Here is a 13,180-nt window from a genome sequence, read left to right on the forward strand (position 1 = left end):
AAACTGCAGCCTATTGCATATGAGGCCATATATATTTTTCTTATCTTTTGTTGTGGATGCAAAACACAATTTCTCTGCAGTAGTCATTAGTCCCTCATCTGTCTTCGGCAGCTTCATGTTTTGGACCAACTGGAATGAGCAGCACCCCAGTATTATGCGGGCAACACTTACAGGCAGCAATGTGCTTATCATTATCGACCGTGACATCCGCACACCCAATGGCCTAGCAATAGATCACAGAGCTGAGAAACTCTACTTCTCTGATGCCACTCTTGACAAGATTGAGCGCTGCGAATATGATGGCACTAATAGATATGTGAGTTATATTTAGTGAATCACAAATTAACACCAAATATTTGTAGGTATGTCTTGTGTGTATTATTTTATTTTGTACTATATGGATATTTTTCATCAGGTATTTTCAAATGGAGCTTATTGCACCATACCTAAGATTCAATAAAAAGAAAAATTAGATGGGCCAAGTGGTTCTTATCTGCCGTTAAATTCTATGTGTATGTTGCTATGTTTAAATAGTGAATGATCTGTATTGTCTTGTAACAGACCTCTAATTTGTTTAGCTGAGACTAGTCTGGAATGTTTGAGTTAACTGCAAATAACTTATTGTGCCACAGTGCCCCATTCACAACAATTCATCCTTACTGTGTATCTGTATTTCTAATGCCAAATGCAGATCTCACAAGCAGGACAAATAATTTTATTATTTGGTTATTATGACACCTTTTTTAAGAATGATCTATCCATTGCATAGCTTACGTGATTTACTGTCATTATTATTTACAGATGTGTCCTCCTACATCTAGCCTCAATCCGCCATGTGGCACAAGACACTGCATCTGGTACCGTGCGACTCTGCTAACGCTGGGTGTTTTTTTTTTTTTTGCCCGTAAATGTGTTTGATTTGCAATGTGATACGACTAGGACGTACCAGGAGACTGCACTGATTAATTTGATATGCAACACTTTTATATCTCTGTGCGACTGAGTCTGTATACGAAGCACAACAGAACTTTTATGTGGAAAAAAGCTGCGGCTGCTGCCTTGTAGCGCTTCATATACAGATTCTGACTCCGTCGCACACAGATATATAAGTCTTCCATATAAAATTGATCGGCTCAGTTTCTTGATGCGTCCTAGAAGCATTTTTGGACGAAAAAGCAGCCTGGTGCTACATAGTCGCATGGGACCTGGTGCACCAAGAGGTGCTGTTTGGTGCGACTGCAGCAATAGTGTATGAGGACACATCTGTAGGGTGTAACCTTTTTTCCAGATCATTTGGTTCTTGCAGTCTTCCTCTTGTTATTATTGATCATCGCTAAAGCTATGTACCTTTTTCCTTAGCACATTACCTTTCCGTAACAATCGTAACGTGCTATATTATATCGTTGTATAAATTTGTTTCAGTCGATATTAAAGTCTGATCCAGTGCACCCCTTCGGTCTAGCTGTGTATGGTGATTACATTTTTTGGACGGACTGGGTGCGGCGAGCCGTTCAGCGGGCAAACAAATATGATGGCTCTGACCTGAAACTCCTTAGAGGCGATATTCCGCAGCAACCCATGGGCATCATTGCTGTAGCAAATGATACAAACAGCTGTAAGTATAAAGTCATTATATCATCCCTGATGTGCAGGGTCACAACCCAGTAGAAGAGGCTTTTGTGCCATAATGAAAGTATAGGATCAGAGCAATGCTTAGTGTTATACTCCTATACCAGATAATAGTCAGTGCAGTATAATGCCAATTGTCCCAAATTGATCTATGGGAACCTAAATCATTTTAAATTATACTTTAAACCACTGGTCTCCAACCTGTTGCTCGCGAGCTACCAGTAGCTTGTGGTCTTAATTTTGGTAGTTCACCTAGCTACAGTACTGCCGAGTCAACTAGGATGAAGTGACCCCTGACGTGTGCTCCCCCGTGGCATCGAAGCCATGGGTGGAGCCACACGGAAGCATGCAAGGTGATTGTCGCAGCCTCTACAGCAATCACCTGATGTGCTACCCCGTTGTTCCGCCCATGGCGTCTAAGAAAATAACACAGCAGCCCTACCTATATCTTTTGCTTTTCTACTGCACGTACCTCCGATAATTAACAATGACATGTGCCTGTGCTTACATTTTATCTACAAACTACAACAATATCACTGTAATAATTAAATAATTGCATTTTTATTTTCTATGAAACATTTTTTTTTTTTTCATTTCATTAAATTACCTTCAATTGTTCGGTTATCAGCCAGATTTTTTTTTTCTACAATTTTAGTAGCTCTTCAGGAGGTTTCGTTTTTCAAAAGTAGCTCACACCTCAATTAACATTGGAGACCACTGCTTTAAACAGTATTTTGTTTGTACAGTACAAAAATTTTTTATTTTTTTTTATTTGATCCAATTATAAATTTACTTCTTTTTATGATTCAGTAACCTATACAAATTTGTGTAGTAAACATGAAAAAAATACACACAGTTTAATACGTGTCCAATTATCCAAACTACTCTTAGTTCCAGTCAGTTCAATCAATCAGAATACTGCAAAATTTGCTATGTTGATTGTCTCGAAGAAAATTATGTAGTAATATTCTAGTAGCAGTAACTAATATATGTTGAAAAAAGTGTTTTGAAATTCATTTGATTGCCACGAACGTGATCGTTGTACAAGTCGGCAACTGACCCTGATTTGAAAATTCATAATTTGTGTTTTTAAAACTGTTTATTTTTAAACACTACTTAAACAACATTTTAAAAATTATGTGCTGTGTTTCAGGTTCGGGGTTAATTAGAAACCTGTTTTTATACTTTTTATTAAAAAATTTTATGTATTTTTTTTTATTTTATCAAAAATTCCTAAAATTGAAGTGGATTTTCACATTTTTGTGCTATTTTGTTGAATTGGTGCAAGAAACAAATTCGGGCAGTTTAAGCGCCTCCAAACGCAATTGGCCTGATGCAGAGTTGAACGCACGTTGGCCATAATGGCTTCTACCGTTTGTGCATGGAAATAAATTCATACAATCGCTCATATGCTTAGTTGTGCACGTCCTTGCGGTGCGGCTGCCGGCTCTCCAGACACTTAGGGCCGTATTCAATTTGAGGCGTTAAGTCCGGATTCGCGGTAATTTACCGCCGATGACGTCATTATCGCCTGTTTTAGTTTTCCTCCGTATTCAATTTGAAAGACTTTTCGCCTAGGCGTTAAGTCAATGCAATGTAATAGGCGTTAAAGTATTGCCTATGAAAGGCAGGCGTTAAAAAGTGCAGAATTGGGGTTTTGGGGTGCAACATTTCTGGGAACCCCCGTGCAGCCTTCAGACAGTCCCCCAAAGGTAATCTGTGTCAAATTATTTTTTAAAAAATTAAGGGCATCCCAAAAATGGACTTTGAAAAAGGGGGTGTAAAAAAAAAAAAAGTTGGGGTACAAACTTAAAAAATAGCGAACTTTACTCTGGGGGGGGTCCCCAAGTATGCCCCAAGTGTTTTTTTGATTGCAGGTGTTTGCGGCAGGAGGATTTTTCACAATTTTTTAAAGTCACTTTAGCAAGTTTAAAATATGCTGAACCCCATTTTCAAGTACCCCAAATTTGATGCCCATAGTTGTTGTGTCCAAAAAAAACTTCTAAATGCTCTTCTGCTTCACCTTATTCAAAGCTGCATTTATGCACCTGCCGCGACTATTAGAAACTCTGACTTCCTTCAGTAGTTAAAAATGGGGGTACCCATAGTGATCCCCCATGTCTACACATCTTTAGGGGGATCCCTAGAATATTTCCCGAAAATTCTCATTTTTTTTTTTAACCTGTAAAAAAAATTTGTAAAAATTTACAAAAAAAATGACATAAGGTCCCCCACTAAAAGGCAAACCAGCCCCAGGCTTGACAGCCAGTGGTGGTTTCTACAAATACGGGGACCAAAATGTGTAGGTTTCCACCGTATTTTAGAAACCAACACTAGGCTGCAGGGACTAGTGCTGGTTTAAATATAGGGGGCAAAAAAGACGTGGGGTACCCCCTATATTTAAGACCAGACCCAACCGACCTGGGGTGTAATGCCACAGCCCGGAGACCCAATCACCAGGGCTCCAGGTCCAAAGCATTACACCCTAAGTCGGTCAGCGCAAGCCGGTGATCTCGGGGGAGTCGGGGCCCTCCCAAAAGAGGGTCCCCCCTCTCCCAAGCACCACAGGCTTACGCTGAAGCCTGGGGCTCATCCCCATACCTCTGGAGCGATGGGTATGGGGGTAATAGGGGGCCAAATAATGTAACACTATTGTACTGTACAGTGGAACTACAAGTGCCAGCATGGCTGTCATTTTGCACTTGTGGAACTACAAGTGCCAGCAGACATGCGGCACCTGTAATTTCACTGTAAAATAAATAGTTAAAAAAAGACAAAACACACACACCGTGTCCAGTATAAGTTTATTACACACACCTACCCATTCACACATACTTACCTATACCAGGTGATTCTGTCCCCTTCTCCACGTAGAATATCCAAAAAAACATGGCCCTGCAAATAAAAAAATCATACTCGCCTATATCCTGGCGCTGGTCTCCGCAGTAATCCAGGTACTTGGCAAAAAAAACAAAAAACGGTTACACGACCCACGAACGAGCTATGAATATGTGTGTTGCCACATGCCGCATGTCTGCTGGCACTTGTAGTTCCACAAGTGCAAAATGGCAGCCATGCTGGCACTTGTAACACTATTGTACTTTACAGTGGAACTACATTATTTGGCCCCCCATACCCACCGCTCCAGGGGTATGGGGATGAGCCCCAGGCTTCAGCGTAAGCCTGTAGTGCTCGTGAGAGGGGGGACCTTTTTTCGGGGGTCCCCGACTCCCCCGAGGTCACCTGCTTGCACTGACCGACTTGGGGTGTAATGCTTTGGACCTGGAACCCTGGTGATTGGGTCTCCGGGCTGTGTCATTACACCCCAGGTCGGTTAGGTCTGGTCTTAAATATAGGGGGTACCCCACGTCTTTTTTGCCCCCTATATTTAAAACCAGCACTAGTCCCTGCAGCCTAGTGTTGGTTTCTAAAATACGGTGGAACCCTACACATTTTGTTCCCTGTATTTTTAGAAACCACCACTGGCTGCCAAGCCTGGGGCTGGTTTGGCTTTTGTGGGGGGACCTTATGTCATTTTTTTTTTTACAGGTGAAAAATAAAGGGGAATTTTCAGAAAAAAATATTCTAGGGACCCCCCTAAAGATGTGTGACATGGGGGATCACTATGGGTACCCCCATTTTTATCTCCTGAAGGAAGTCGGGATTTCTAATGGCCGCGCCAGGAAAAAAACTATTGAAAAACCCGACTTTCTTTTGCAGGCAAAAACAGGGGTACACATAGTGATCCCCCATGTCTAAACATCTTTAGGGGGTCCCGGGCATATTTCCCAAAAATTCCCGTTTTTTTTTCGTAAATGGGGTCAAGGGTCATTTTTAAACAGGTATAATTTTTTAATTAACTATAGCAAGTGAACTAAAGTTTAGATTTGGGGTTTAGGGGTGCAGGCTTATAAAAATGATCCTGCACTTTTGGGAATGCCCCCTTAAAATGAAATGTTGCAAAAAAATATATATTAAAAAAAAAAAATCGGGACACCCCCAAAAATAAAATAAAATTTGGGGGTGACAAAAAACAAAAAAAAACAAACAAAAAGCCAAACTAGCTAAATTAATACTGATGGGGTCCCCAAGTATGTGGCAGATGTTTTTTTTATTGCGCAGAGTAGCGGCAGGTGTATTTTTGCAGAATTTATAAAATTACCGACTTAAAAATATGCTAGCACCCATTTTCATGTACTACAAATTTGATGGGACCACTTTTAAAAAGGAAAAAAAAAGCTAAATGCTCTTCTGCATCACTTCAATGTCGGGAAAAAAACACCAGCCGCGGCTATTTAAAAACCCCGACTTTCTTCTGCAGGCAAAAACGGGGGTACCCATAGTGATCCCCGAGGTCTGGACATCTTTAGGGGGGTCCTAAAATTATTTCCCGAAAATTCCCGTTTTTCCTGCCGATCCAAGTATCGCCGGGTCCCATTTTCGCCTTTTTTCAAATTGAATACGTGGATACGCGGGCACGCGCGCAATACTTTAACGCCTGGAAAACAGTCGAAGGCAGCGTTAAGTCCGGGCCGCGCTAATTTAACGTGGCTCGGCTTAAATTGAATACGGGCGTTAGTTTGATAAACGTCATCACCATTACAGCGCAATTGCACAAATCTGTACTTTTAGCGAAAGATAACAGGTGCCTTTACACTTCTGTCCAACTCTGTTTACCTGCAATTATGTCTACACATCCAACTCTGAACTTTGCCTACATCATAGTTCGACATTACAGCCCAGTTACACTCCTTATGCCACAAGTGGAGATTCAGTTGAAATACGTACATCTCTGCTTCACCCATATTTGCATAAACTTGTTTCCGGAGCATGCGTAGTGCAAAGACATGCACGATACACTTCCGAAACAGGTGTACTTTCCACTCTGCATTATCTCCAATATGGCTAGAATGCTCCTCAAGTTCAGGGCTTCTCTTTTGCACACATTAGCTCCAATTTCGGTGTACCCTTGTTATACCGATCAAAAACTGAATTGTGTTTTGTAGGTTAGTGCAATGTCTGTGCACTATATGTTTAGTGTGATCTTCCAGCATTTTGATGTGTTTAATCGATTACACTCTGCTAAAGTGCAGCTGTCTAAATACTGAACGTTTTGTCTGATCCGTAAGTGCACAACTGAAAGGCCGACTTTTGTCCCGAATGGGATAAGGTTCCTACATCATGATTTCATAGGGTTGGGTGTTGCAGGATTTGTTAGGGGTTTGAGAGCTGCAAGCTATTATGGGAATATATGTGTGCCTCCCTTTAAGCATACATGAGGCACCTGATGATGGAGGTCCACAAGCTTGTCTGGAGCTAGGGAGAAGGTGGGTGTTTGTAGGTGAGGGGGCTTTTGTATATCATGGTTACCAACAGTGGTGGTCCAAATGTATATTGTCAGCGCGCATGCATTAGGCGGACACCATACTGGATTATATAATAGATTGGCCCATTATTTTAAGTGAGATTCAGTCATTCCTTGTTTTAGTATCCATTAATGAGCACATACTGGTATAGAATAGCTACATTTATGCAAGTATATTACAAAATAGAGTTTGTATAACCAACACCATGTGTTCACAGTGGGGGGACAGTATAATTTAGAAGAGGTCTGCCTGACTCACACTTGCTGCACACAGGAGTATTGTATTCTCAAGCTGTGTTGTAACATTTCTAATAGTTCACTTTTTCTTTGTCTCTTTTCCAAGGTGAATTATCACCATGTAATAACAACAACAGTTTTTGTCAGGACCTTTGTCTTCTCACTGCGGATGGGAGGGTGAACTGCTCCTGCAGAGGTGATAGGATTCTGCAAGACGATTTCACATGCAAAGGTAGAACATTTTTATTTATAGAGTACTAAAACATTCCCTTTGGTAAGTAAAGTGACTCAACACAATGTTTGTTTTGTGTATGGTCCTATCTTTTGAAGTTTGGTAGTTTGAATTGGTTCTGTAATTTACATGCAGTAAATCTTGAGGATTGAGCAGCTTCCAACTTGTACTACTGTATATCTGAGGATGTCTGGAAATTTCCAGCGAACACCTTTTTTGTTCCTTTCTCTATCATCGTCTTCGGAGACACTGGAAAACACTGGGGGTATAGATGCTTCATGCTGGAATTTGGGCATTTTAAATTTAGCAATAACAGTCTGCACTCCTTCCCCTCCCGCTGGAAATACATTTTTTTCAACGTGCTTGGGCTCACATTGAAAACTGATTGTTCAAATAGTATATTTTTTTTTTCACTCTCTTCTGTGCGCATCTGCTTTGCCACAGAGCCTACTGGTAACACCTCCTGCCAGCCTCCACCAAATAACTGCAGGTGGCCCCGTGCTACCCATGTCATCAGGTACCAGGAGCTAGTACCTGAATGCACACCTGAAACTTGGTGTTAAGGTTCTAAGGCTGCAGAGAGCAGGTAGTTATTAGTTCTGGTCAGTGTGTGCTCAGGAAATTGGGGTCCAGGTGGGTGCTATCTGTTGGCAGCCCTGAACTAGGTACATGGACGCTGAGGTGGCCGTTCTGGATAAAAGACAACCCTGGTGCTGGTCTTTTGGAGATGTGCTATGCTTATCTGCAAAAATGCCTAATGGCCAGTCAGGTGCTGTGCCTTACATGAAGCTCCAGGGGGTTTCACTGAAATGGTAGAGCCTGCCTGTGTGAAAACCTTGGCCAATTCTAAGTGCTCCTTCCACGAGGAAGGGGAGGTTGCTGAAGATTCAAACCTTGAGGTGTTCTTGTGCTTTGACCAGGATTCCAATAGGAAGCATTGTAAAGGATTTAACGTGTCATCTGGCAAACTCTAAATATGCAGAGCAGCGAGAATGATTCCATCAAGTTGCTGTTTAAGTAGTATAACTAGTTTCTCTCCCCTCACTTGGAGGCCTGGGCCAAATTAGGTTTCAGCAATAGAGGGAAGATTATAGGTAGGGATTACGTTAAGGATAAAGTGAAGAATACTGACTGAAACGCCTGGACCAAATAAGACCCCACTAGACCACCAGGGACGTTTTTCGACTGTTTATCATGTCGACATGTCATCTGTGTAGACATGATAAATGTTGACATGGTTACTTTCGACATACTAAGCATGTCAACATGTTGCATGTTGATTTTATGTATTTCGACATAATGGTTTACCATACATATCAGACTCGTTCCAGTGGCCCCTAAGAGGTTTATACTTATGTTAAATTCTCTTTTGTGAATCCATTGGAGGACCCCGGGTTCGCACCTATTTTTTTTTTTAATTTTATATATTTATATACATATTTTGTCAAAATTCTATATTACTACTCTGTTTCTGTATCCTGTGAAAAAAACATTAAAAGTAGCCTATACCAAAATTTCTGTACTAGAGTTTCATGTTCTTGTCTTCAATAGCCCCAAATTCTACTTGCAATCCACATGATGAGTTTGAGTGTGGTAATGGTGACTGCATCAACTACAGCTTGACATGTGATACTGTGGCCCATTGTAAAAACAAGGCAGATGAAAAGCACTCCTATTGTGGTAAGTGTGCAACATTGGTTTTCTTTGTTCCCGAAATAATTTGGATGTACCCCGAAACAGGTTGGATGTATGTGAATGGCTTTATGAAGAGGTACATTTTGACATCATGGTTTCTTTCCCTGCACCAGTTTCATAAGGACCAATTACAATGTGCTGCTAGAGTACCCTGCTACCTGCCACTATCTAGCACCTATAACTTCTGTGGGGGAAATGTATCAAGTCTTGGAGATAAAGTGGAGAGAGCTAAAGTACCGACCAATCTGCTCCTAACTGTCATATTTAAAACACAGCATGTAATATGGCAGTTAGGAGCTGATTGGTTGGTACTTTATCTCCACTCTATCTCTCTCGAATGCTTGATACATCTCCCCCTGTAACTGTTGCATCCAGCCCTTTAGGAGTAAACGTTCCAAATGTACAAGATGAGCACATCCTGAATGAGCAGGAGATGAAGTTTAAGTGTAATTAGGTTCTCTCTCCCTACTACAGACATTTAAAATTCATGGACTTAAATATTTTATAAAGGTTTCAGTGACTTCTATTGGCTAAAAATATTCCTTAAATTCATAATATGCTCTGGCATTTAGTTTTAACATAAACATGTACTTCACAAAACATGTAACTACTGTAATGGCTTTAAAATCTATTTTTAATTTGGAGTAAAAATAAAATAGAGGTCCTGTCTGTCTTACTTTTTAGTTAAGAACCTGTACCTCTTTGAATGCTGCAGTATTCAAGTACCAGAAATTTCCAGCTCACCCATAAATTTACAAAAAATAAAAAATAAAGAAGGTTATGGTCTTTCACTTGTTGCTTTCTAGACAACTAGACCTTCTAAATAACAAAAGTTACAAAAAATAGTCTGGAAGAAATGTAGACCTATTCTAATGAAAAAACCCTCGCTGCTTATAATTTGGGAAGTAAGCCACCCTTTGAATTTTATTAAATTAGTTCCCATGTTCTGCTTTGTTTAATATTTAAAAGAATAAACCCATTAAAAAAGCAATGGTCTCACTATGAAATGTATTTTGAAATGCAGTGTGATTTTTACCTTTTTATCCCCAGCTAATCGGCGTTGTAAGAAGGGTTTCCGGCACTGTATGAATGGGCGTTGCATCTCCACTGCCTACTGGTGCAATGGTCTTGATGATTGCGGCGATAACACAGATGAGGGGTCTTGCAACAGTGAGTATGTCCAACCGTTTGGGCTGTCCTGCTGTTAGCCCTGGCCTGGTGTACTGTCTTCCTATGCATTGAACTAAATAAAATCATCATATGGATTGCATTGAAATGCATAATTTGGTGTATTATGTGATATTTGAATTACTGATTGTTCCTTCTACCCATCCTCTGTAAAGTGCCTTTAGTGGCAAGTCTTGTGTTTTATTGCACTATGCATTGTTCTTCCCAGAGCTCAGGCATGTCTATCTCTGCTATGACTTCCAGAAACCAGCTGTGCCCCTGAGGATTTCCGGTGCCGGGATGGGAGCTGCGTTGGGAACTCAAGTCGTTGTAACCAACTCATTGACTGTGAGGATGCCTCAGATGAGATGAACTGCAGTAAGTTATATGTTATTGTTACATTAAATAGTAATCTTTATTGTAGGATGCATGTTGTAATGTTGTATAGTCCAAGAAATTTACAAAAGCCTTTAATTTCTTTGAATTAGTATCTTTGGACATTTATTTGGAGTTATGGTTCTACCAGTTCATTAACTGTGTGCTCTTCCTTTATGCAGCACCTACAGTAGTTGCTAGGGAAGATCATCAGGCCATCTAATCCCCATGTTTGTAAACATTGGTGCGTGACACTGTACTCCTTTTATTACCTGCTTTATTTGCTGGTGTAATTAACATACTGCCCAGTTTAACAGAGTACACTGTTGTGAGAGGTGTGCCACTATTTACGTTTACTGTGACCCTTTGTGCAGATGACTAAATACTGTTTCTAATGACTCTTTAAAATTAATTGTATCTGTAGTTTATATAATCAAATGTCTGACTGCTGTTCTGCAGTATATGGAAAAATATTGGCAAGTCATTCTACTTACTGTAGGACTTTTATGCTCCTAGGGGCCAGTGCCTCAATAATCTCTCCTCTCTCCGCCACTGAATTATACTGGGCAGTCGTGCTAGGTTTAATTGTTGGCTACAAGACTCTAATCAGCATTACTAGTACTAAGCTTGCTGTAACCTTGTTATTGCACAAGGTTATAGTTGTTTGGATTGTTTCCCTTATAGGACCCATTTTCTGTCTGTGACGTTCTGTACAATGTCCTAATCTGGCTTCTTGTTCCCTAGACATTACTGACTGCAACAGTTACTTTAAGCTGGGAGTCAAAAGCCTGACCTTTCAGAGGTGCGAGAAGACCACTCTCTGCTATTCCCCCACCTGGGTCTGCGATGGTTCAAATGACTGTGGTGACTTCACGGATGAGATGAACTGTCCAGGTAATAAAAATTCTCCTCTTACTTCTTTTAATTGGTATGGTAATTGGTAGAGCAGCCAATTGAAGGTACCAGGAGCTGTGCCCCCGCAATGTATTGTCAGAAAGCGAAGTGAAAGCCATAGATACCTTCCTAACTGTGTCAGTGCTGAAGGGGCCAGACACACTTAGGGTCTGATCCAGAGATGTACACTAATGCCGCCACAAACGTACATTTGCACACAGCTGCTGTGCGAAAATATGTATACGTCGCGGATGCCGGTATTTGTATTGAGATACCGATGGCTTTGTAAATCCAAGTGACTACGTACACAGGCAGCATGCATCGGTCGCAGATCAGGTGATAACCAGCCTTCTTTGTATTACTATGGTTGTGCCGAATGGCTGCGAGAACTGAGACATTGCGCCATTTTACTGCGTAGATGATTACAGTCGCAGGCAGAGACCTAACAATGGTTGTGACGCGTCTGCGTTTGAGTTTCCACCTCCCTGTTGTCATCCACAAACTGTCCCTGTCTGTCATTCATTTTGCAAATAAATGCTCATTGTGTGCGACATCGGTAATGAAACTTGACGCATGCCCAGTGAGACTCAGACGCATGTGCAGACTACCAATAATCGCTCAACTGCATAAACATTGCCTCCATCTCTGAGTCAGGCCCTTAATGTGGAGTATTTAATGTGAATACATATTCACTGCTGACAATTTTAATGGGTTAATGTATCTTTGAAAATGTCTGAATGGAAGTATAATAGGATTACCAAAAATTAAAAAAAAATTTCTGCAAAGGTATTCACAAGAGAAGGTGCCCAGTGAACTACTTCGCCTGCCCGAGTGAGCGCTGTATTCCTATGAGCTGGACCTGTGATAAAGAGAATGACTGCGAGAATGGGGAAGATGAGAGCCATTGTGGTAAGTGATAGAGCAGGCCTACTACATAAAGAAGCCATTAAACATAATAAGATTTGAAATATAGCAGATGCTAGATATACAATTTTTATTATTTATTAACAGTTATTTATATAGCGCACACATATTCCACAGCTCTTTAAAGAGACTATTTGGCCATTCACATCAGTCCCTGCCCCAGTAGAGCTTACAATCTATGGGCCTGATTCAGAGCCGTTCGCTATTTGCGGTCGTTCGTTCAAAAACAAGGGGTGGCTATTCAAATGATCCGTTCGCAAATTGCAGTCTGTTCACACCTCTAAGTCTGAACGAGCGAGCAAAACATACGCTCGTTTATTTGTTAAAAACGCCCCCTGGCCGCTCGCACCATATGTCATGTCCGCTATTTATTAGATTAATCGAGTACATCGACCAGCGTATGAACTGCTCGCTATTCTTGTGGTTGGTTTTTGCTACCACAATCTTGCGAGCAGTTCTGGCTATAAAATAACCCAGTGACGTGGTCAATGACGCTGCTGTATTAATTATGCACACCCATAAAACGCCCGTTTTGACCTTTAAGCACGCCTGCGTTCTGATCTCCACTCCCCGTTTTCAAGCACCTTCCCCTGTTACCACCCACATACGCCTCATTCTGTCACTCAAAATAGCAGGCATTCGCTATATTGCGAGCACATGAA

General features: G+C 41.0%; 1 protein-coding gene across 2 annotated transcripts in view; it reads left to right on the top strand.

Moving 5' to 3' along the window:
• The window catches only part of LRP1 (LDL receptor related protein 1), a 252,774-nt gene that overhangs the window by 166,887 nt on the left and 72,707 nt on the right, over positions 1–13,180 (top strand). For both annotated transcript variants that reach the window (XM_088465881.1, XM_088465882.1), the window contains exons 41-48: positions 112–316; positions 1,423–1,615; positions 7,338–7,463; positions 9,015–9,143; positions 10,209–10,328; positions 10,590–10,703; positions 11,445–11,594; positions 12,381–12,503. In XM_088465881.1, coding sequence (XP_088322007.1) covers positions 112–316; positions 1,423–1,615; positions 7,338–7,463; positions 9,015–9,143; positions 10,209–10,328; positions 10,590–10,703; positions 11,445–11,594; positions 12,381–12,503 — 1,160 coding nt within the window. The remainder of the gene's footprint in view (positions 1–111; positions 317–1,422; positions 1,616–7,337; positions 7,464–9,014; positions 9,144–10,208; positions 10,329–10,589; positions 10,704–11,444; positions 11,595–12,380; positions 12,504–13,180) is intronic.

The sequence above is a fragment of the Taudactylus pleione genome, unplaced genomic scaffold, assembly GCF_031769625.1.
Source record: "Taudactylus pleione unplaced genomic scaffold, aTauple2 ptg000065l, whole genome shotgun sequence".
NCBI lineage: Eukaryota > Metazoa > Chordata > Amphibia > Anura > Myobatrachidae > Taudactylus > Taudactylus pleione.